At 46.4% G+C, this 22,209-nt stretch overlaps 1 protein-coding gene across 1 annotated transcript in view; it reads left to right on the top strand.

The window, feature by feature from the left end:
* Nucleotides 1-14,918, top strand: part of LOC119448696 (dachshund homolog 1) — a 37,127-nt gene extending 22,209 nt beyond the window's left edge. Inside the window, exons 5-11 of the mRNA XM_037711920.2 lie at nt 2,661-2,758; nt 4,358-4,474; nt 8,339-8,563; nt 10,499-10,582; nt 10,792-10,932; nt 11,417-11,482; nt 14,615-14,918. Coding sequence (XP_037567848.1) covers nt 2,661-2,758; nt 4,358-4,474; nt 8,339-8,563; nt 10,499-10,582; nt 10,792-10,932; nt 11,417-11,482; nt 14,615-14,673 — 790 coding nt within the window. The 3' untranslated portion in view covers nt 14,674-14,918. The remainder of the gene's footprint in view (nt 1-2,660; nt 2,759-4,357; nt 4,475-8,338; nt 8,564-10,498; nt 10,583-10,791; nt 10,933-11,416; nt 11,483-14,614) is intronic.
* The last annotated feature ends 7,291 nt before the right edge of the window (nt 14,919-22,209 follow it).

Below are 22,209 nucleotides of genomic sequence, written 5' to 3'. Positions count from 1 at the left end.
GTTTTCTTGATTTTGAAGACAAGACATGGTATGTGTGTCGACTCAGCAGTCGGAGGTGAACTCTAAGTGGCTCACAGGACATGTAGACTTCAATTGGATAGGCCCGTGATTACTCTATAGTGCCGGAAGTCGATGCACACCGCGGCAGGCCTAGGCATCTTCCTAGAGCTTGGGCCTGAAGGCTTTCTAGTGAGCGAAGACAAGTAATACCTATATTGGAAAGCACAGGCACGCTGTATCGTAGGTAGCCCACAAACAACGCCTGATATAGCTGCACAATACTTTTTTCAGAGGGGCCCCACCTAAGTCCAGCTACAACACGAAGAACGTGTATAAAACTGGATAGTTTCGTGCAGTGCACTTACATGCTTCGACCAATATAGGCTGCGGTCAATGACGACACCTAAGTATCTATAGTGCATGACAGCAGGGATCACGGCTCCTTCAACGAATATCGGATACCGTGCCATTGACTTCCTTGTATAACCGGAGAGGTAAGTCAGAGATCTGGATTTTGCGAAGGGAACACTGAAGCAACAGATGATGACACATTTTAGTGTTTAGGATAAAGGCGCATTGTAGTCATAAGTAATGAGTGATTAAGTCATTATTCTTGATTTTTAAGGCAATATCTGGGATTCTTGTCCATTTGTGAATATCTGGCAGCCACATCCAATTTTATATTTCACATTAACGTCATCTTGAATAAACAACGCCATTTGAACAATCTGGCGAAAAAACAAGAAATATTTTTTTTATCGTAGCCATATAAAATTCGGTCCGGCGGCACGGCCCTTCGAAAAGAAGTTTGTGCTCGCCAACCAAGAAATCAATACAATTCCAGTTGCATTCAATGTATTGTGCATGCTCAGATGCATACGAAAAATGTTAGAGCAGCCGAGAAACGAGATGTCCAGACCACGCGTTGCTCGACGAGGTTGGGCTACTTTAAACACTGCAAAACAAAATCAGAACGAAGCAGTTTTAAACGCGGCAACATGTCCGCAAGGGAAAAAAAGTATATATACTCCTGTCAAAGCAATTCGTATAAGGCTATATTTACGAGTCAGCGGGTAAAAATTGCGTGACATTTCACTGGCGTTTTGTGCCACGGAGGGAAATTTGGCATGCTGCACGCTTCAGTAGCCGTTTGGCTATAACGCTGACGGCGAAGAAGAGAAATTTGTTAACGTTTAAAAGAATGAAATTATAACGACCAATGGTCAGCAAGGTCGTCCTCTAGGCATCTGTATCCCACAGCCATACGGAGAAAATAGATCGTCCTTTAATAGAACACATTCGTGGGCTAGTTGATAAGCTGCAGAATGATTGCTCTAACACCTGTGTATACCTCTTGTGTCTATCTTGTGCCTTGTCTATTCACGCTGGAACGCTTTTTAAAAAAGTAGCTTTTAACAGAGAAATTAAAGAGGGTGTAATCAGTGTGCTAAATTACAAGTAACGTATGCTTCTTACATTGGTAATATCGGTCCCGAAAAAAATACGATTCACTAAACAGTGTTGCGATGTAACTTACTAGGACCTTTTAAGAGGAGCCCGACCACGATTTATCTCTCCTATTACACGGGAAACGCCGAACTGCTTTAAATATAAAGGCTGTTTAAGTATTCGCAACAAATTTTGTGCATATAGAAGAAACCATAATGTCCAAATATGTTATTAAAAAAGGACAGTTATGAGAAAAAAATTCTTGACGTACAAAACGAGACATGGCATACAATCTTCAGATAGTAACTTGCAGCATATGGAATACATCGGGCCTTTGCAGCATGAAAAAAAAATGTAGTAAAAGGGTTTCTTCGCTGAAGCAGCTAGCAGCCGACAGTCAGTACACCCGTGGAAGCATTCAAGTGCGGGCGGGGCTGTCTCCCAACGAAAACGTGCTCCTAATTTTTCGCGTTTAGCATGCATCATGAGCTACAGAATGAAGATCATTAAGAATTCAACTGCCTGTCGTTAGAGATATCGGTGAGTTCCCAGAGGGACGTAATGAGCGAGAAGAAAGAGGAGATTCGAGGGGATGGATTTTTTTGTTAGTCAGAACCATATGAAGAAAACAGACAACGAAGCCGGAGAAAGCATAGGAGATAATAACAGTTACGTTTAATCGAAATGTACAAATAATGAGGTAACGGGAAATGAAAGTGGACGAAAAGTTAACTTGCCACCGGTGGGACCCGCACTCGCATCTTGCGTGCGGCGCTTTACCAAGTAGGCTGAGGCGACGCGCATGTCCGCATTGCTCAAAATTTATGTATGTGTACACGACGTCACCCTGGGAGTGTCAGCCAGTGCCGCTCACGGTTATAAGGCGGCGGATGTGAACCACCCTTTTAACCGCAGGCTTCACGTAGTGCGTGAGGCGAAGTTACACTTACTATTATGTCTCCGGTGCTTCCCATTTGTTCCCGCTTCCATACTCAGATAAGATTGCTACGCTCACCCATACTCGCTTTTAGCTTTATTTTTACTCGTGTGAATGGTCAGAAAACGCACAGAAAGCGCGTTCAATGGAGATTGTCTTCAGGGCCTCGGTGCTGTTTGCCCGTCTCTCGCCTGCCGGCAGTAGTTCTGCCGCCGGATACGTAGCAGTACAAACTTTTCGCGTCAATTTTTTTATCCGTGTTTTCTTTTGGCAGCGCTGCGGGACCACCAGAGCTTGTCATGGACGACAGCTGCTACATGGCCATGGAACAAGGACACGCCGAGGCCAAGTCTGCCGGGGCAGATGGTCGGAGTGAGTGGGGGTCGCAGGGCTTTCGGGAAGTTGACAGTCAGTCAGTCAGTCAACCTGCTGGTCCCGACGTGGGACTAGCCGGGTGCGCGACGAGTTCGCGTCCTCGCCGGACCTCCAATAAAAGTTATTTCACTCACTCACTCATTCACTCAGTCATTAATTAATTAATTTAATTAATTATGGGGTTTTACGTGCCAAAACCACGATCTGATTATGAGGCACGCCGTAGTGGGGGACTCCGGAAATTTGGACCACCTGGGGTTCTTTAACGTGCACATAAATCTAAGTACACGGGTGTTTTCGCATTTCGCCCCCATCGAAATGCGGCCGCCGTGGCCGGGATTCGATCCCGCGACCTCGTGCTCAGCAGCCCAACACCATAGCCACTGAGCAACCACGGCGGGTCGGTCGGTCGGTTGGTCGGTCGGTCAGTTAGTTAGTTAGTTAGTTCTGCGGGACCCCGCAATCAGCAGGAATTTTCATGAGACAGAAAAATAATCATCCGCTCGAAGGCTGCACGAAGCTACAAAAGTCTACATACAGATTCCACAGAAATAAACTTCGCGAGTAAATAGAAAATAAAAAGAAACTGTCATAATGTTCCATTGATAAATCAGCCGCATTGATGTCTCTACAGAGCAACATTACCAGAAAATGCCCTTGAACTCTGTGACCACCCCTCGCTGTCCCTCGCCCGTCTCGCACTGCGTCCTCTGATTGAGATAGCACTACTGCATCAGTAAGATAGCACGCTATGACTGCTTGAATACAGTGAATATTCGTGCGGTGAATTAAACAACGTTTACTTTATTTCACACTCGAATGTCTTAGTCAATGTTCACTTGCCACACGATTGTGTCTTTATCACGTGAATGAAGAAAGTTGAAGTATAAGGAGAGACTGTCCGACCTCCAACCTACATTGTCGGTTTCACCTTTAAGTATTTCACTTTACAAATATCTCGTATTGAAGGCTGGGTTGTTGAATGCAGTTAAAAAGGACAGCCAGCAATGCCCCGAACAATTTGACCCACACAAATTCAGTGGAGCAGAGGCGAAATTTTTATTCAATTAACATTTCGTCCTTACGGAACGATACGGAAATTTTTTCGTTAAATTACAACTAAGTGTTTATTGATCCTTGATTTTTGCTGGCAACATATCTGTTAGCTTCCTTTTCTGCGCTGCAAATCATTATGATGGCCGAGCAGTGTCTCATAACATCTTCGGTTGGTCATTTCATAGCAATGCGGCAGAGCTCCAAGGGCCACGTAATACAACGCTAAAGCTTTACCAGGCTCAGCGCGCTTTCGTTGCTATAGCCAGATATTAGTACTGCTATTACAACCCGCTTATTTTCTGGAGAAGAAAAAAGAAAGGCTTAATGATGCCCTAAGCGACATTTTTAGTGCTACCATCAGCGTTCTGAAACATCCCAAAATTCCATCAGTCCTTTTGTATCAAGCTCCGAGAGGCAAAGCTCAATACAGCCTCGCATACCGTGTAATCATATTCCTGAAAGATCTGCTTGTTGTGATGAAGTAAATCACGTTTGCACTTAATTACTGGGATGCTGAGAAAGAACCGCCATGTGTTCCAGCCGGTTACGCGTTCGAGGTGACCGCACAGCACGCTAACCTGCCGCCGCAAGACCGTGGGGCCACCAGCGACGAGTCCGGAAGAACCGGACCGCAAGGTGACGACAGTCCTGACGAAGGTACGTTTACGAATTTCCACAGCTGTGTCTCACAAGCTTTCATCTGTGGTGATCTCCCGGAGTTCCTCGAGAGAGTCCAGGGGCTCTCTCTTCTCTCTCTCTCTCTCGCTATATATATATATATATATATATATATATATATATATATATATATATATATATATATATATATATATATATGTGTGTGTGTGTGTGTGTGTGTGTGTGTGCGTGTGCGTGTGCGTGTGTGTGTGTGTGTGTGTGTGTGTGTGTGTGTGTGTGTGTGTGTGTGTGTGTGTGTGTGTGTTCAATTTTAAGTTTTGCGGAATTTTTAAACATCACCTGTGGCAGGTAGCATAATTCTTATTGTTCAGCTGGGTTATTCGAAGAGGCGGACATTAGTAGCACGAGCAATCGAAATACATATTCAATTAATTAACAAAAATGACTAATTACTTGTTAGTTAATTACTTTACGACACATATTGCAACTTACGTTTGCAAGACGCATCCAATGAATTTCCAGGATTACACCAGTTTCGAGACATTATTTCCCAAAGTGTAGGACAAAGTGTGGTTCCAGTTACTTTTGTGCTTCAATGTATAAAACGGCATTTTGGCAAAAAAAGTTGTCGCAGTTTCACCTGAAAGGCGAAGCATCAATTGCGATAGCAAACTTGTAGAGAGCTATACGGAGTAATGATATTAGCTTTATCAGCTGTATAAACTTGGACATGCAGCAGCATCGGCAACACGCAGAACTGTTGTCGACGCAATCGGCGTTTTGCCCGCGTTCGCTCAAAATGCGTGCGGCGTTGGTGACTGTTGCCGAAGCCTCTGATATAAATATATGCACTTGGTGCCGCAGCTAAACGTCGCCTCCCTTCCCTCCCCCTCCCCCCCCTCCCCAACGGCCGGAAGAAGGCGCGTTTGCTCTACATATATGGTGATTGTAAAGGAGGAAAGAGACGCCTACTTCTGCAGCCCTTAAGCGAGCACGGCGCAGAACGCGCGTTTGTTGTCCGCCGTGCGTTCACTCCCCGTGAAAGACGCGTCCCTCGCGCCCTTTCACTCGCACATACAGCGTTCGGCGCGCGGCGACGATTTCATCTCCAAATGACGTCATACGGAACCTCACGGCGACGGCGACGGCGACGCCGACGGCAGAAATCTGCTTTTGAGTGTCCATATAATTGCTATCGCAATAAAAGTAAGTGGAACAACAGTGCATTTTTACGGCGAGTTTGATGGCGCATATCTCGAAACTGGTGTCATTCTGGAAATTAATTCCTAGTGGATACGCCTGACAAGCTCACCGGCTACAATTCGTACATTGCAATATGTGTCGTAAAGTAATTAGCTAAGAAACTAATTAGCGAATTTTGTCAATTAGTTGAATATGTGCTTCGATTTCTCGTGCTACTATAATGTCTGCCTCATCGAATAATCCAGTTCAATAATAAGAATTATGCTACCTGCCGCAGGCGATTTCTAAAAATTCTGTAAAACTTAAAAATGAACCTTCTGCATATATATCAATATATATACAATCCTTTTGGTCAGCCCACTTACGTCCCCTGGTAAAATTACGCAATCAACCGCGCTTTGCCTGTAAAGCGTGCATCACTGCATTATGTATAATTCTACAGCAGAGCCACCTTTACAAGCACTAAAGAGCACCATTTAAGGGTCAAGCTACAGCTATACACATGTCTTACGGTCCAATAATTATATATATATATATATATATATATATATATATATATATATATATATATATATATATATATATATACGATGGCCTCTTCCTGTGTTAAGAGTGTATATATATACACACACTCTTAACACAGGGAGAGGCCTTCGTCCTGCAGTGGACATAAAATATAGGCTGATGATGATGATACTCGTATATTCGGGAAAACGGCTATGTTGCAGATCAGGTTCTATTGAGAGCACTTGAATCTCTCCAGTCTGCCTCAAAATCAACTCCATTTCTTGCTTCTGATATAATTTCGATCAATGTGAACAATTAGCGTCACATTTTTAAATGCCTCACCGGACGTTTCGCTTGCATATAGCTGGTGCGGCACATACATGAGCGGCCGTTTTTCTTTTTGAACTGCTTTTATATTTACAAAAAAATTATGTCACTCGAAGGCGTCCCTAAGTTAAGCTGACAACGAATTGACAAAATATGAGAAGCCCTTCCATGTAGACCATCTTCATTTTAAGTTCTATGTAGTTGCTATGTAGTTGGCGCTAAGACTATCTATATAGTGGACAATTGCACAATTATCGTACACTCGAGTGTTGACAAATACTATTGCAGTTGTCAATTAGAGTTTTTCGGGCAATATTATTTCTTTTCATTTCTTTCTTTTTTTCTCCACGCCAAATCGACGTAATTTAGTCTAAGTGGAAATCATTCGATATCAAAGAAAAAACATGACAATAGATCTAACAGTGCCGAAGGCAGTCAATATTGACACGTATACATGTTTATCTTTCACCGGTGGCTGCTTTCCACCGGCTAACAAATGTTAAACGTTATCGCTCGGCGCAGGACGCGCCTGTATCGGAAGTTTCTAGAACGTTATCGATGCTTCTTTTCGTTGCCTGTTTTCACCGACGCTTATGTTATCTGATTGTGTGACCGACGCGAATTGTCTAGAACTTTATGGAAGACACGCGGGCATCAGGGATTAATCTGGAACCTTCGATGACTCAGGTATAAAAGCCGACGCGTCTCGCCGCTGATCAGATTTCGACGACCGCCGACTGTGTTCGCCGCATTCGTTGTGCTTCGAGTGTAGCTTGCTTTTGTGGGCACAGGTTCGCCCAATAAACAACCAGTTTCGTCATACACAGTTTTACTATTGTTTACTTCAGCGTCACTACTACGTGACAATATCATGCGCACAAGAAAAAAAAGAAACCTTCGGGTAATCGATCAAGGTAGGCTTTCATATTACAGACGAGCGAGATGCGGTAACAAACCGCGCCGCGGCCAGCTATTCTAGATAGCATCCTTGTACCCGTGTGTGCAGTGCGATGACTGAGCTGCGTCATGCTCGTCCACGGAGTGAAATAGGAATTGAATATGTCGTGTCAATCGAGCTTAAGAAGTCAGCGCGTGCTTAGGTGGGTTAACCTCTTTACGCTTTCTCGGAGAAAGCTGCTGCTCTTATTGAAGTGCTAAAGGCGTATTTGCGTTCGAACTCCTACACACTTCGCATGCAAAGGTTGGTGCGGCAAAATTTGTACGGTACGGGAGCGCGACAATGTTACAGAAAAAGTATGATAAGAGTAATATGAGCGCATAATAATATATCCCAATATGAGCACATAACGCTCATACCGGAATATTAGTGCAGTCGCACCATTTGTGAAGCGACACAAACAAGATCAACAACCACTGTGGTACACTGTCAGCGTGGTCTACAGTCATTGCTTGCCGATGAGCATACCGGGACCATGGGCGCTTTATGTTTCAGCAACCACTTGTCACAGGCTGGCAGTTTGATTGATGAGTTTATTGACCGCCAGCCAGCCGTAGCTTTTCAATGCACCAATGGCAACTACCAAGAGCACTTCAGTTTAGACGGTTGCGCTAACATTCGTCAGCTTTAGTCACATTTATTTTATTTCAGTTGTACCTACTTTGTGTTGCTGAGGCCTAAGGCATATGATTAGCGCGAAGTGTCGTTTTTATAAGGTTCCATTTGATGCGTAAATTCGTCATGCCGCTTCATTACTGAAGTTACTTTCATCTCGTTCATATCTATTTGCCATAATTTGACAAATGAAGCATTGGCGGATAGCTTTACCGGTGTTTTAAGTGTCAACAAAGTCGGTCGCCGACTCTCGCTTTTGGTGCACGTCGCAGGCGACTCTAGCAAGGGTAGCTGCTGCCGCGACGAGCTCTTGGGCCCCGGCGAGGCGGCGGCCACTCCACCGATCACGGGGTTTCCGGAGTCTCTGCAGGAGGCGGCTCTACTGCGCGCCTACGACGTGTACTCCATGGAGGCCCTGCTGAGGAACATACAGGCGCTGCTGCGTGTAGCCGCCGACGGCGCCAGGCATCACGACCGACAGGTGTCCCTAGAAAAAGGTGTGCCCTCTCTTTTTCACGTTCTATCTATCTATCTATCTATCTATCTATCTATCTATCTATCTATCTATCTATCTATCTATCTATCTATCTATCTATCTATCTATCTATCTATCTATCTATCAGAAACATCTCTCTTTGCTTACAAGCTTTAGATTGTCACCTGTTTTTTACTAAACTCCATACTGGAGGTGAGCGTAAGTCTTTGTACTACCGTTACCGATCGTATCATTGGCTGAACTAACGCTTTCCTCGGTACCTGAATATTGAACCGCCATATGGATAGGACGCCTGTACTAACCACCCGGCTCTTGCGTGCACTTGTCATAATCCTACCTGCTCAATGCGGCTGAACAGGCAGACTTAACACGGCGTCCGGTCTACACATAGCTTGACGGGCCACAAAATTTCGCCTTGGTTTGGTAGGTTTGTCTACACTACGATACTTAGTTCATCAAAAGAACTGTAGGACCGCCATCTCCCGGGTGCACTTTGATGCGTAGCGGTCATCGACAGAGGTTCCTGTAGGCGCTTGAGTTTCGTAGCTCTCCATCCCATAGAATACTGCGCCGCGCTATGCTTGAGGCATGAGGGAAGTACACCTAAATTTTGCTAAAGGAGTTCTAGTAAATGCGAATGCATCAGAAGCTTTCCGCTTTTGAAAATGTACCAAGGGTTTCCGGGTTGACACACAAGCGAAAGCAGTGACCTCAACGTTTCACTTCATAATTATGAGAGGCAACTCAAAACTCGGATTTTGGTTATTGCTGAATGCATGCCTCTCTTTATTATACAGATGACCTGTACCGCATATAAACCATTTTTGTTTAAATATAAGGCTCAAGTAACGTAAAATGCTCAAAATATAAGCAATCTCAGTAATTAATAAAATACAATTTTGCAAATTTGATGGTCAGGGTGTACGCGTGCCGTTGTGCACGAGCTTTGCATCGCAGCGTTCAGGGTGCGAACGGCAGATGAATCGTGATAGTAATTTGAATGTGAAATTACAAATACGTGTAGATAATACATAAATAAATAGTTCATTATTACTTATTAATCATTTCATTAATAAAACTGCCTAATATGCAATAACATTGTGGTTCTGGCGCGTAAAGCCCCAGAAATTATTTTTAATTATTTACTAACACCACATATGGAAGGCATCAGCATAATACGTGTAAATCCGAAGAACTAGAGGTACTTATGCCTCCAATCCAAAGCATGCGACGCGCGCTCGCACAGCGTGCTGAACGGCGAATGCTACAACGGTACCATGTGACTAACGGGCTGCGGATCACCTGTTGAAGAAAACACACGCAAATACAAGCAAAGCTATCGTCTGCAGTACCTTTGTTTTTCCTAATTTAAAGCAACGAAACCAATATTTTTTTAGCGGAGTCGGAATTTCCGGGTTTTTTGGATAATGAGTTAATCACTAGTGGCACCCACCTAAAGAATTCAGTATTGCTCCAGAACCGTCCTCTTTTACAATAACTTGGTGGTTCAGTGATTACTTTAGTAATTGTCTCACTAGAATCAGTAAGAGCTCGCAGGCGCTGCACGAACCTTATTACAACGCACGCTGTGCAACCCTTCTCTCAACACGCAGCTTCAGCGTTCATTTCAGTGCACTAATAGTGCATACAGGGTTGCACAGTGCTTCTAAGTTAGCTAATGAACAAACTTATTTTTCTTTTGTTAAACCCGCTTACGTCCCCTGGTTGAATTACGCAACCAACCACGGTTTGCCTGTAAAGCGTGCTTCACTATATTGTTTACCATTATACAGCAGAGCCACCTTTACAGGCACTAACGATCATCATTTAAGGGTAAAGATAAAACACAAACTATTTTAAGGGCCGATAAGAACAAGCTGTTTCAAATGCAAGTAATTTCATTTCTTGTTGTTGTTGTTGTTTATTGTACATACAGCCGAGCTTGGAATGGAAATTCTGCGTGAGCGAGAGTTGCGAGAAAAGGTGGAGAAGCAACTTGCTGAGGAACAGAAATTTCGAGGTGAGGCGATCATTCTACATTTACCGCTACACTACCACTTTAATATTTGCTTTTAGTAATAAGCGTTTGTGTGCGTGTGTGTACGCGTGCACGTGCGTGCGTGCGTTATACGTTTTTGTACGTACCAAGAGGACCACTGCCCCCCTCGAAATAGTGTTGAGCACGCACTCTCCTCAAGTTAAGCACCCGCTTTCCACCCGCTTTTCCAGTGCTGTACCAGCGGCGTCTGCGGAGAGAGCGGCGGTCACGACGCAAGGTTCAGGAGCAGCTCCAGAACGAGATCAAGCGCAGGCTCAAAGTGGAGGAAAGCCTGCGCGAGTCCTCGGCCGACACCGTGCGCTTTGCGGCCGGTCAGTGGACGGTTTGCCTTCTCGATGACTACCTGCGCTTCAAAATCGCTTTGTGGTGCAAGCACTTCGCTATCACCTTCCATCGCTTACATTTTAGTATTGTCGCTGCGAAATTTCCCGTATCGTATTTGCAGTATTTACATCTAATAGTTCCCAAAAACAATCCTACATGCGGGCGCATTAAACATGGTGGAAAAAAAGAAACAATCAGCATCAACATTTTTTTTTCGTTTTCAATACGCAACCGCAGTACCGTTTTCAACAATATAATTAGTTTCCAAAATAAAAAAAGTATTACATCAATCGTATCAAAAGATGAGTTTCCATCAAACGCAATACATAAATTTACTACACTCCAAGTTCCCCTTTGTACATTCGAGACTGACACACACTGGCTTGCTATTTGCTATGGCTTGCTATTTGTTCAATGGTTATCAGACTAAAGAATTGAAGTGTTGTCCCGTTTCTCGCCATTCTCGCTCAGAATCCATGGAGTCAAAGGACGGTTCGGACCAGGAATTCAGACTAGACACTGAACAAAAGATGCACGGTAAGTAAATGCCTCAAAAACCTTCATCGCGACGCTTGTAGCACGAACGACACATCCAAATATGCATATCTTGCGCATTTAAGCTCGTATGATTCAGCCTTGACGTATGCCCACAGAAACTTAATTTTATATCATAATCTGCGCAACACAATCCGCCAAACAATATTATCTATCATACAGTTCTGTGCAGTAATATCACCTCGGTATTTGCTGAGGAAATAAGCATGGAACGGCACGTCTCGGAATATACAGGGTGTTTCAGCGAACACTTTCAAAATTTTTTAAAAGGTTGCCTGTGGCAGATGGCCCAATTCTAGTTCATGAGCTGGCCTACTCGAAGAGGCGGACATTACTTGCACAAAAAATTGAAATGCATAATCGACTAATTAACGAAAATTCACTAATTCAGTTTTTAACTAATTGTCTTATGGTCCATACTGCAATTTAAAAACTCTAGCTGTGGAGTTCGCAAGGCGGATCCACTTGGAACGAATTCTCAGGATGACACCAGTTTCGAGATATAAATTCCCGAACATTGCGGAGAAATTCATTGGCGTTCCAGTTACTTTAGTGCTTCAATGCATAAAACGACGTTTTGTAAAGAAAGTAGCTGGAACGCCAATGCATTTCTCCGCAAAATTCGGGAATTAATAATGTTACGTGTAGCCGATGCAGAAACCTATTTACAGTATATTTACACGCAGGCTAACGTTGGTCAAGATGGCGACCATATATCTGTCGTAAACACGTCGTCTTCCTCCTCTTCAGTGCATCCACACTGTGACGGCTGTTCCGTAACAATATCTCGAAACTGGCGTCATCCTGAGAATTCGTTCCTAGTAGATCGGCCTTGCGAACTCTACGGCTAAAATTTGTAAATTGCAACGTGGACCATATGGTAATTAGTTAAAAACTTTATTAGTGGAATGTTGTTAATTAGTCGATGGTGCGTTTCTATTTTTTGTGCAAGCAATGTCCGCCCCTTCGAGTAGACCTGCTCGTGATCTAGAATTGTGCTAGCTGCGACAGGCAACTTTTCAAAATTTTGAAAGTGTTCGCTGAAACACCCTAACAGCGGTTTCGCTCAGCAAAGGTATGCATCCAGGGCAAGTGACATCCCTACTGCTCGTTTTAAAAATTGGTGTTTGATAGCATTGATTTACTTGACGGGTAAGGAAACGTGTTCGTGATAGGGCGAGGAAAGAAGGCGCCCGGCTCGTGTCTTACATAAGCATTGCGTATAATGAAAGAAGAGAAAGAAAGAAAGCAATGACACTTGACACAATCCATCTGTCCAAAGATCACTTGCTACGTCTTGAATAGCACGGTTGCCGTCTTAACTGTTTTTGTTTTTCTACGAAACATTATGCTAGTGACCATTTTATACGTGGCATACCCCTCCCCTTCCTTTTCTTCTCTTTCTTCCTATTTTTCTCCCTGCTCATGTTACTCCACTTTTCCTTTTTTATCCCTTCTCCTTTTCTTCCCCCTCCTCATCTTTTCCTACTCTTTATCGTCTTCTTCCTGCTCTTGTTTCTCTTGTTCATCCTCCGCCTCTTATTCTTCTTTTTGATCTTTGATCCCATTCTTGTGTTATTGCTGCTCTTCCTTCTCCCCTCTCGCTCTGCTTCCTTCTCCGCATCATCTTCTGCCTGCTCTCTTTTTCTAATTCATCATTTTCGGCTTCCTCTTTCTGCTCCTCCTTATGCTCGTCTTGTTCTTCCTGCTCTTACACCTCCTGTTTTTCCTGTTCCTCCTCCTATATCATCTTCTTTCTCCTCCTTATCGTCTTCTTCTTGCTCGTATTTTTTTCTAATTTGTCTTCCTCTTCCTACTCTACTTCTTCTCATTGTTTTTTTCTAATTCGTCCGCCTCATTTTCTTCTTGCTCTTCCTCCACCTCACTTCTTCTTGTTCCTCCTCCTCGTCGGCTTCTTCCTGCTCTTCTCCCACCCCCCCCCCCCCCTTCTTCCCGCTCCTCTTCCTGCCCGCCTTCCTTCTGTTCTTCTTTCTCTAGTTTATCCTCCGCCTCCTCCGCGGCAAAAAGTGGTACAGTGGGGAGACGCACAACGGACGTGATATAAAAACACAAACAACATTGTCTTTAGCAAATCAGTTGTGCCGAATCCCACAAGTTGGAGGGAGTATCATGAAAGGGAAGAATTGGCATCCACCCAAATGTAGCACGAATCTACAAAGGAAACCCATACGGGTTTCTCATTGAATTTTTTTCCCTTTCATGATACTTGCCCCACCTTGCCGGATTCCGCAGAACTGATTTGCCATATTCTGCGTCCCTGTGCTTCGAGTTGTCGATTAATTCGCCCTCGCGCTGCGATCTACTAGCCTCCTGGTTAGCTCAGATGGTAGAGCGAACGCCCGGAAAGGCGTTGGGCCCGGGTTCGAATCCCGGACCAGGACGAATTTTTCCTTAACTGCGAAACGTTCTGAGAAACCCGCAAGGGGGTTTCCTTTGTAAACTCGTGCTACACTCGGATGGATGACAATTTTTTTCCCTTTCAACATTGTCTTTGATCGCGTATCAGTTGTCTACGTTAGCGCTACACTGCTTGCTATCACGAATCTGCGCTTATATAAAAGGCTATATCGGCCCATTTACGCAAGGACCGGAGTGGCATATCACACTTAATAGTTACCTTAATTGTAAAATTCATACTATGGGCACAGCGCACAGTGTGCACTTACGGAACGCTCTTCTCAATAAATCAAGCCTTGTATGTCGTGTTGCACGCCCTTGCGCATGGTAGCAGGCTTGAGACTCTGCTCCTCTATTTAATCTTGCCACGCTCCTTTCGCTGGACAATCAATCAAGCAATCAATCAATTTATTTCATCTTATAAGAAATATAATCCTTATTATCCTTTGATAAGGATATCTGTCTGTCTGTCTGTCTGTCTGTCTGTCTGTCTGTCTGTCTGTCTGTCTGTCTGTCTGTCTGTCTGTCTGTCTGTCTGTCTGTCTGTCTGTCTGTCTGTCTGTCTGTCTGTCTGTCTGTCTGTCTTGTGCATCTAGAATGCCTCTTTATTTCGTACTTATTATACCATTTGTTATCTAATCATCCATCTTATCTCTCTTCCACCAAACATCCCACACTCTCCCTACCTGTGCTCAGATTGCGCCATGTCTGTCTACGCTCCGGAACCACCTCGGTGCGGCAGCCCCGGGAGGTAGCGCGGTCGCGACGCCGAGCGGTTTTCGCCGCTGGACGGCGGTGGCGGCGCCTCCTCCTCCACTTAACGGGACGGGAGCGGCCATTGCTTCCGTGGTCAGCTAGGAACGACGCCTTGCGGCAAGCAGCTAAGTTCGTACATAGCGGAGGAACTGGAAGAGTGACGTGGACGTGTGCACGAGTGATCTCTCGTTGTTGTACGCCAGAAAGAACGGCAAGTCCTCGCTTCTGTTCTCTCGTAGTTTGTCAATAAAATGGCATAGCCTTCGATGCAGATTCAAATATTCTCACTTCGTAACTCCCGTGACTTGGGTCATGATCGTCCGATCGCAACTTCTTTTTTTTCTTTTTTGCGTACTTGGCCGCTTAGCGCGCCTGGTCACAATATCCTTGACTTCGCAATGTGCATTCATGGTTAATAGTTTCCAGGCCACAGCAAGAGCACAACCGTGGATTTAGAACGTGTGATAGGGCTCCCGGGGGTGTTGGCGCTTACAATACAAGCTCTGCTACATGGCACGTCAATTCTACTTACACTGAAGTGGATTGCTCGACAACTATTGATCGAGAATCTGTTTGGCGTTAGCCTTCTTAAGTTTGTACGCCATGTCAGTCCGCGTCACGTGTGTGAGCGAGTGAGTATAACTTTATTAGGGTCCAGTGCAGACGCGGAGGTGTACTGTAGACACAGAATGAAGCGCGACAGAGAAACTTTTAGGCAGAAAACTTCATATATCCAATTACTTGAGACTGCCCCATCATGTCGCAACAAATCTTGTCTAGTCCAGAATTACCGGATACATTTGTGTACAGCAGTCAACAAACCATCACTACCGACGTGCGAATTGGAATCATATTTCAGGATATCTACAGCACCGTTTTTCTCATGATCAAACTGCACCGGGGCAATCGTTCACCTCGACCACAAAAGGAGCGTTAGCTTTATATACAAGATTACGCAGAAATTACGTGTTCTATTTCTCTTTAGACTACGTTGTACAGTCTGAGGTGGGATGAGGCGATGCAGGTGGCGCCAACCTTACTAGGTCAGACTGTCTTCTCCATGAGACAACGGTGATTTATTATTTACAGCGAAAATGACTGTACGGAATGGATAATCCAAACACTGTGCTCTACGTACATCGCTTCGTCACTACCTTATGAACAATGCATCGAAGAAAGTGTCTTAATTGTGGCGCAGATCACGTACATATCATTTAGGACTGTATGAAGTCCAACACCATTGCTCGGGCGTTTCAACTTGCCGGCGTACAAACCTTATATAAAAGGCTATATCGACCCATTTACGCAAGAACCGGAGTGGCATATCACACTTAATAGTTACATTAATTGTAAAATTTATACTATGGGCACAGCGCACAGTGTACACTTACGGAACGCTCTTCTCAATAAAATTTAATCTAGACCTTTTTTTTATATAAAGGGCTTGGATAAGGTAAGACACTAGAAGCGCACAAACCTAGCAAAAGCGGTCGCCTCCGAGAACAACGTGTGATTCGTTAAGCGTCAAGTGATCCGAGATTTGAGCTGTTTTATTGCAATAGAAATCATATGGACACTCCAGGCGAACTTTCACTGTCGTCATGAGGTTCCGTATAACGCCCAAGTGCACTAAGATTCCTTCACGCCCCGCGCGCCGTATGCTGCGGGTACAGGAGAAAGCTTGCGAGGGTGATCCGAGAAGGATGATAGACTGATGCGCGGGCGCGCCTAAAGTTGGAGGCCACGTGACCCAGCGCGCGCTAGGGGAGGGCAGGTGAGCGTGCGTCTCTGCCTCCAGCCCGGCCGCGGCGGCGCATGGCTGTCTGCGCGGCTGAGCACATACGCGACCCACGCCCCGTATTTTGAAGGTAATCTGCGACGGGTGTAACGACTAAGGACGAGCCGAGATGGCTGATGGATTCATGCGCTCTGTGTTCCCCCGTACCAAGCGTTGAAGGTCGCGTAATCTCAAGTTCCCGAGACGCGGTGGCGTGAGACTGCGGCGGCCTTCATCCCGCCAGCGTTGTGACAGCGAGTCTTCGTGGTCATCGAGTGAGATTTGTACATGCTTGCCTGTGGGCGCGTGACACCATGCTTGTTAATTTAATTAGTAATATCGAATGTTTACTGCAATTTATACGGCCGATAAAACAACAAACCTTACTTCGTGTAGTTGTCACCTTGCTATCGCTATCAATGCTTCGCCTTTCCGGTGAAATTGGGACTTTTTTATCCTACATGTGGTCTAAGGCCACTTTGGGCTCGCAATTATGATTTACAACTCATCATTACGAGGCCCTGCTTAAGTGCATAGAGCGATTTACAGAAGAGAAACATTTCGATACTTCCGAGAAATGAACGAAATCAAAAAACTTAAGTTCACCTAAAGTTTCACCTAAAGGGAGAAGAAAGTGGGCAAGATGTTCTTAGTCGAAACTCTCGTTGGGGACTCGAAAGTTGTCAGATTGTGTGTACGTGACAAAAGGCCTGCCTTGGCGAACTAAAGCCAATTTCGGCGGTGCTGATTTACGCCTCAATTCACTTCATTACGAAAACAGAACAACCCCTCCGGCAAGCTGCGTTGACGAAAAGAAAAGCAATAATAAAAGGGGCTTGTTATACGTGGCAGGTAACTAGCCTACGCTACCAGTTTCCTTCTCCGACCACTCTTGAGCATCCTTCAGAGCTAAGGCAGACCACGAGAGAGAGAGAGAGAAAGCGACAGAGGCAAACTTCTCAACGAAGATCACGCGGCTTCACCTCGTCGTCGTCGTATTTAATCAACGCTATGCCCTCGCAAGAACACAAACGCAGCCCGAAAAAGAAAACGCCGCGTTCTCTGCCGAGCCGAGGAGCCATAGCGGTCCAGAATTAAGAGAAAGACCAGCGGCGAACGAACGCGACGCCGTCGAAACTCGAGCGCACGGCTGCGAGATCAAAGGGGGCTGTCAGGCTTTCGCCGCATTGCCGCCGTCGAGTTGTTGTTCGTCGCGGGGAAAACCCAAGCGCACCGCCGAGGAGGCGCCTCGGCTAGCTAGGTAGCGAGCCTCTTGCCGACTCGTTGCTAATTGCATTGCTCGCTGCCGCCCTCTGTCGCAACTCGAATAAACTAACCCGCGCGCGAGCGAGCGCGTTCCTCTCGGTTATCGTTCGCCTCGCATGTATAATGCTCGCGCTGGCGCGGCACTAGCAAGGGAGAAGGGGATGATCGGAGGCAAGAAGGGACGACGAGTCGCACCGGGGGGGTGCTGCCGTCTCGTCTTGCCGCATTAAAACTGGAGCGGCACCGAAACGGGACGGACGAGGAAATCCAATTGGGGAGAGTCGTCGTTGTAATTGTGAGACTTGTCCCGCGATGATCCCGATTCAGACTGACGTGTCTGTCGGCGGCTCTCTTTTGAGTCGACTCGCCGATGGGATTAACGCGGCGGCCAGTCTCGCTGCGCGAACAGGGCACGAAGGGAGAGGGCAGCAATTAGCCCGGCTTAGGGGAATCGAAGAACTCCCAACCTCCTCCCTCCGCTTGCCCGTGGGAAAGTTGCCGCTCGCCCTCTTTCGCTCACTCCTCTAGCGCGCGGGGAATCGAATTATTGGCCTCCCAAATGAAGTCGGCGTGCGGAAAGCGACTGCAGCGACGCGCCGGGTGAAAGTCGTCAGTAGTCGGTAGCGTCGTTCGCATTGAGACGGCACACGCGATCGCGTTCTCCTCCCCCGTGTGCGGCTCGTTGAAGAGCTGATCACGGGGGGACACAGAGGCGTGGCTGAGTGCGCGGCTCGCTGACGTGACGTTCGCGCGGCACACTTTAATCGGAGAGATTGGTTTGCTACCTTTGTTAATTTTAGTTATAATTTTTGCTGCGATATGTCATCGTTCGTCAAAAAAACGCACGAACCAGCGAAAGGAAGAAAATGTGCCTACGCGCGAGAGTTCTGACGCGCAGCGCGGCATGTGCGTTAATCAGACTTGTACGTAACGAATTACATGTATTTAATTACTTGTAATCAATTACGTTTTTGGTGTAATTTTTGAAATTTAACCATTACTTTGTTTACTCGGTAACGCTCCCTGTAATTCAATGACTTTTTGAGTAACCGATAACATGTAACCGGTTAAATTTTTGATGAAACAATCAGCGTCCTGCATCTACGCCTGGATCACCTGAACATGACAGGCTTGCAGATTTGCGCACTTCTCTTGGAGGTCCGACCTCTGAGCTTTTCTCATGTAGTAAATTTATCTCCCTCTCTCCTGGAAGCGCTTATAGGCGGCCTTCATAAGTGACAAGAGCTGCTGCAGAATTCTTCCCTTAGTGCAGTCTATGACTTCCCTGATACAGACAGAAGTTTTTGGCAGGTAAACTCATACGTTTCTACCTGTTTGATATTCAGCATCATCATCACCATGCAGCCTATATTTATGTCCACTGCAGGACGAAGGCCTCTCCCTGCGATCTCCAATTACCCCGGTCTTGCGCTAGCTGATTCCAACTTGCGCCTGCAAATTTCCTAACTTCATCACCCCACCTAGTTTTCTGCCATCCTCGACTACGCTTCCCTTTTCTTGGTATTCATTCTGTAACTCTAATGGTCCACCGGTTATCCATCCTACGCATTACATGGCTGGCCCACAGCTCCACTTTCTTTCCTCCTAATGTCAACTATAATTTGAATTTGATAGTGTTTGATATTACGTGACTCATAATACCTATTTTTTGTGATTGTAAGACACAAATCATACTTCTGGGTTGAATAATATGCAGCGTTACATGAAATTACATCACACATTTTGACACCTTTTCAAGGAACGTCAACGTTTGCTGGCGTCCGTTACAATTAGTCGTTTCAATCAAAGTGACTAAAGAGTGAAAGGCGCATAGATCGAGAATGTCGGCAAGATGTTGGCCGACAAATTGAAATGGCTCGATATCGATGGCCACTTCGGACACTCATTTTTCTTTTTTTTTTTTCTTTTTTTTCAATCGCGATTTTTATCCGTTTGTTCATAAAGGGACACTTCATAAGGGGCCTTTCACGGCCATCATTAGACTTCAATTCCAACTTCACGCCCCTTCAAGCCACAGCCTTTCTTCTCATAGTTACATGGCGTTGTTGCTTCACGGGCCTGTATAGCGCAGTGTATAGTGTATGCCACTGCTTCACAACGCGTTGGCAGTTGGGCTCTCCGGCTCACTTTTGCTATGTGCATTCGGCGACATGTTGTCGCGTTCACAACAGCACTCTTCTTAGCAAGTTTGCTGCTGTTTAATGTATCCTCATCTTTGGAAGGACCATAGAATGAGCCAGCAATTGTGCGAGGTGAGGTTGCCATAAGGCTTGGCACCCGAGATGCATGTGCTTCTGAAGCGACGCCATGTGTTATAATCTCCATACACTATTATAGCCAATGTCACCGCTTGCATGCGTTCGTTGGCATGCCACTGAGTAAACGTGCTTTAAGCGGCCACCGGCACTAACCTCTACAGCCGAGTTCTGAAGTTGGTTTTTTTTTTCTTTGCCGTTCCGAGTGTCCCGAGAGCCACGACACGCATTTACGCTGAGAGCGACACGCTTAAGTGATGCCACATTTAAATGACGCCCCGACCGCGAAACTTCGAAGTCGATTTCACTCTGCCGCATTTTGCATATATATATATATATAGTGAATTGTGCACAAGAGGGATATGCAACAACGGCTAAGAAATAATAGAGCTTCGACACAGGAAGACGCCACGACGGGGGAAATTCAAAAGGACGCAGCACGTGCTCCTCAGGAAGAAACCCGCGAAAAAAAGAGTGCATCAAGGCTCCAGAAAAGGCAAACAGCTAATTACTACGTTTAATCAGCTCTCCAAGCGACGAGGGGAAGCCCACCCCACGCCGCTCCCTGCCCAAAAACACCACTCAAGTTAGGCTTCTCCCGCATCAACGGAGGCTCTCCGCAGCCCTGCAAAGCGGAGGCGCAGGAACTCGTACGTTTGCGCTTACGCGGAGCACACGATCGTGCGAGGGGCGCACGGAGCAACAGGACACAACCGGGGAACCGGCGATAAACACGATCAACGCGACAATGCGAGGGCCCCGTCGCCGGGCGTCTAAGCAACAGCAAACAGCGGAAGCAAAAGAAGACACAACGCGTACGGAAGGGAGGGTGTATCGCTTCCGAAAACGGCTCCTTTTTGTCGCCCTCGCCACCAGCCGGCAGCTGAAAGTGACACCCGGAGATTTTAATGAAGCCGCCGGCCGACCGGCCGGCGGGGGCGCCCGGAGAACACCGACAGACACAAAGGAAGGATAGATCCTCTTAATTTTTCCGCCCATTGTTTTCTACCTCGTCGATGATTCGATACACGCACGCACGCACACAGCTATAATAGCCAGAGCGAACGAGCGCCGAAGCTCGCCAGCTAGCGCACCGCGCTCGCGTCGTAGCGACGCGCGTGCGTTTCGCGCAAAACAAAGGGGATTTTTCTTTACGGGCGCGGCGGCGCCAGCGCGCGGGACACTCGTGTGTTTCCTTTTGTGACGCGCCACCACCCCACCACTCCATCCCAACGCTGTATGTTATACCACCGCCGCCGCTGCCACTTCATATACACACGGCTCTTATATCCCCCGCCGCGCTCTTTTTCTCCGGCTCCGGTCCAATCTCTCGAACGCCACGCGCCCGTGAACAGGAGGGAGGAGGAGGTGGCGTGGCGAAGTGCATTCTCACTTCTCGTTCTTTGTCTCAATAATTGGGAATTAAAAATACCGGGGCCTCTCGATCGGCGCAGACGATACACTTTCTTCTTTCTCTTGTCGTCTTCTCGGCGGCAGCGTTGTCGTCGTTTGCCAGCGGCACGTTTATATGCACGTATATTACGCGGTATGCACGCGATAACGGCATCAAATCGTGTGTCCCCTTCTTTGTCGCAAACGCACGAACACATGCGCGCGGGCGAGACAAAAATAAAAGACCGCGACGAAGGAGATTGTATACGTTTGGCGTTGCCGCGGCGGCGAGGAGCGCCGCCATTATGATTAGCGCTATTATTCGTCCTTTCGCCGCCGCGGCGCTTTGTTTTGTTTTCTCCACGCAGCCTCTCTGCCAAGCATTCGCTGCCGATGCGAAACGCGGCTCCGCTGTCGATGAGAAGACGAAGATGACGCCGCACTATACGGAGGCGAGGCGGCGCACTTGTGCGAGAGACAACAACACAACAACAAAACTAAGAAAAAACACACAATCGCCTTTTACCCCGCGTTCTCTGCCACCATTTCTCTTTTCCCTCCCGCGCTGTGGCAGACTTCGTAGCGCGCGTCGTCACCAGCAGAAATAATTAACTAACAGCGTAATTAGTTTTGGCGACCGGCTGCCGCGAGCGTTTGTGCCGGATGCCTCTTCCATAAACGAACGGCGGCGTGACGGGGAGTTGTAGCGTAAGACAAAGAAAAAAGGCGTATACGCGTGTGTGTGTGCGCCAGTTTGCGAGGCGGCGCGGTCGTTTCAAGCTTTCGCCACGTTCGAGTGGCAAGTATAGGCTGCGCAGTAGCTG

The sequence above is a fragment of the Dermacentor silvarum genome, chromosome 4 (genome assembly GCF_013339745.2).
Source record: "Dermacentor silvarum isolate Dsil-2018 chromosome 4, BIME_Dsil_1.4, whole genome shotgun sequence".
Lineage (NCBI taxonomy): Eukaryota > Metazoa > Arthropoda > Arachnida > Ixodida > Ixodidae > Dermacentor > Dermacentor silvarum.
This window is presented reverse-complemented; position numbering and strand designations above follow the sequence as displayed.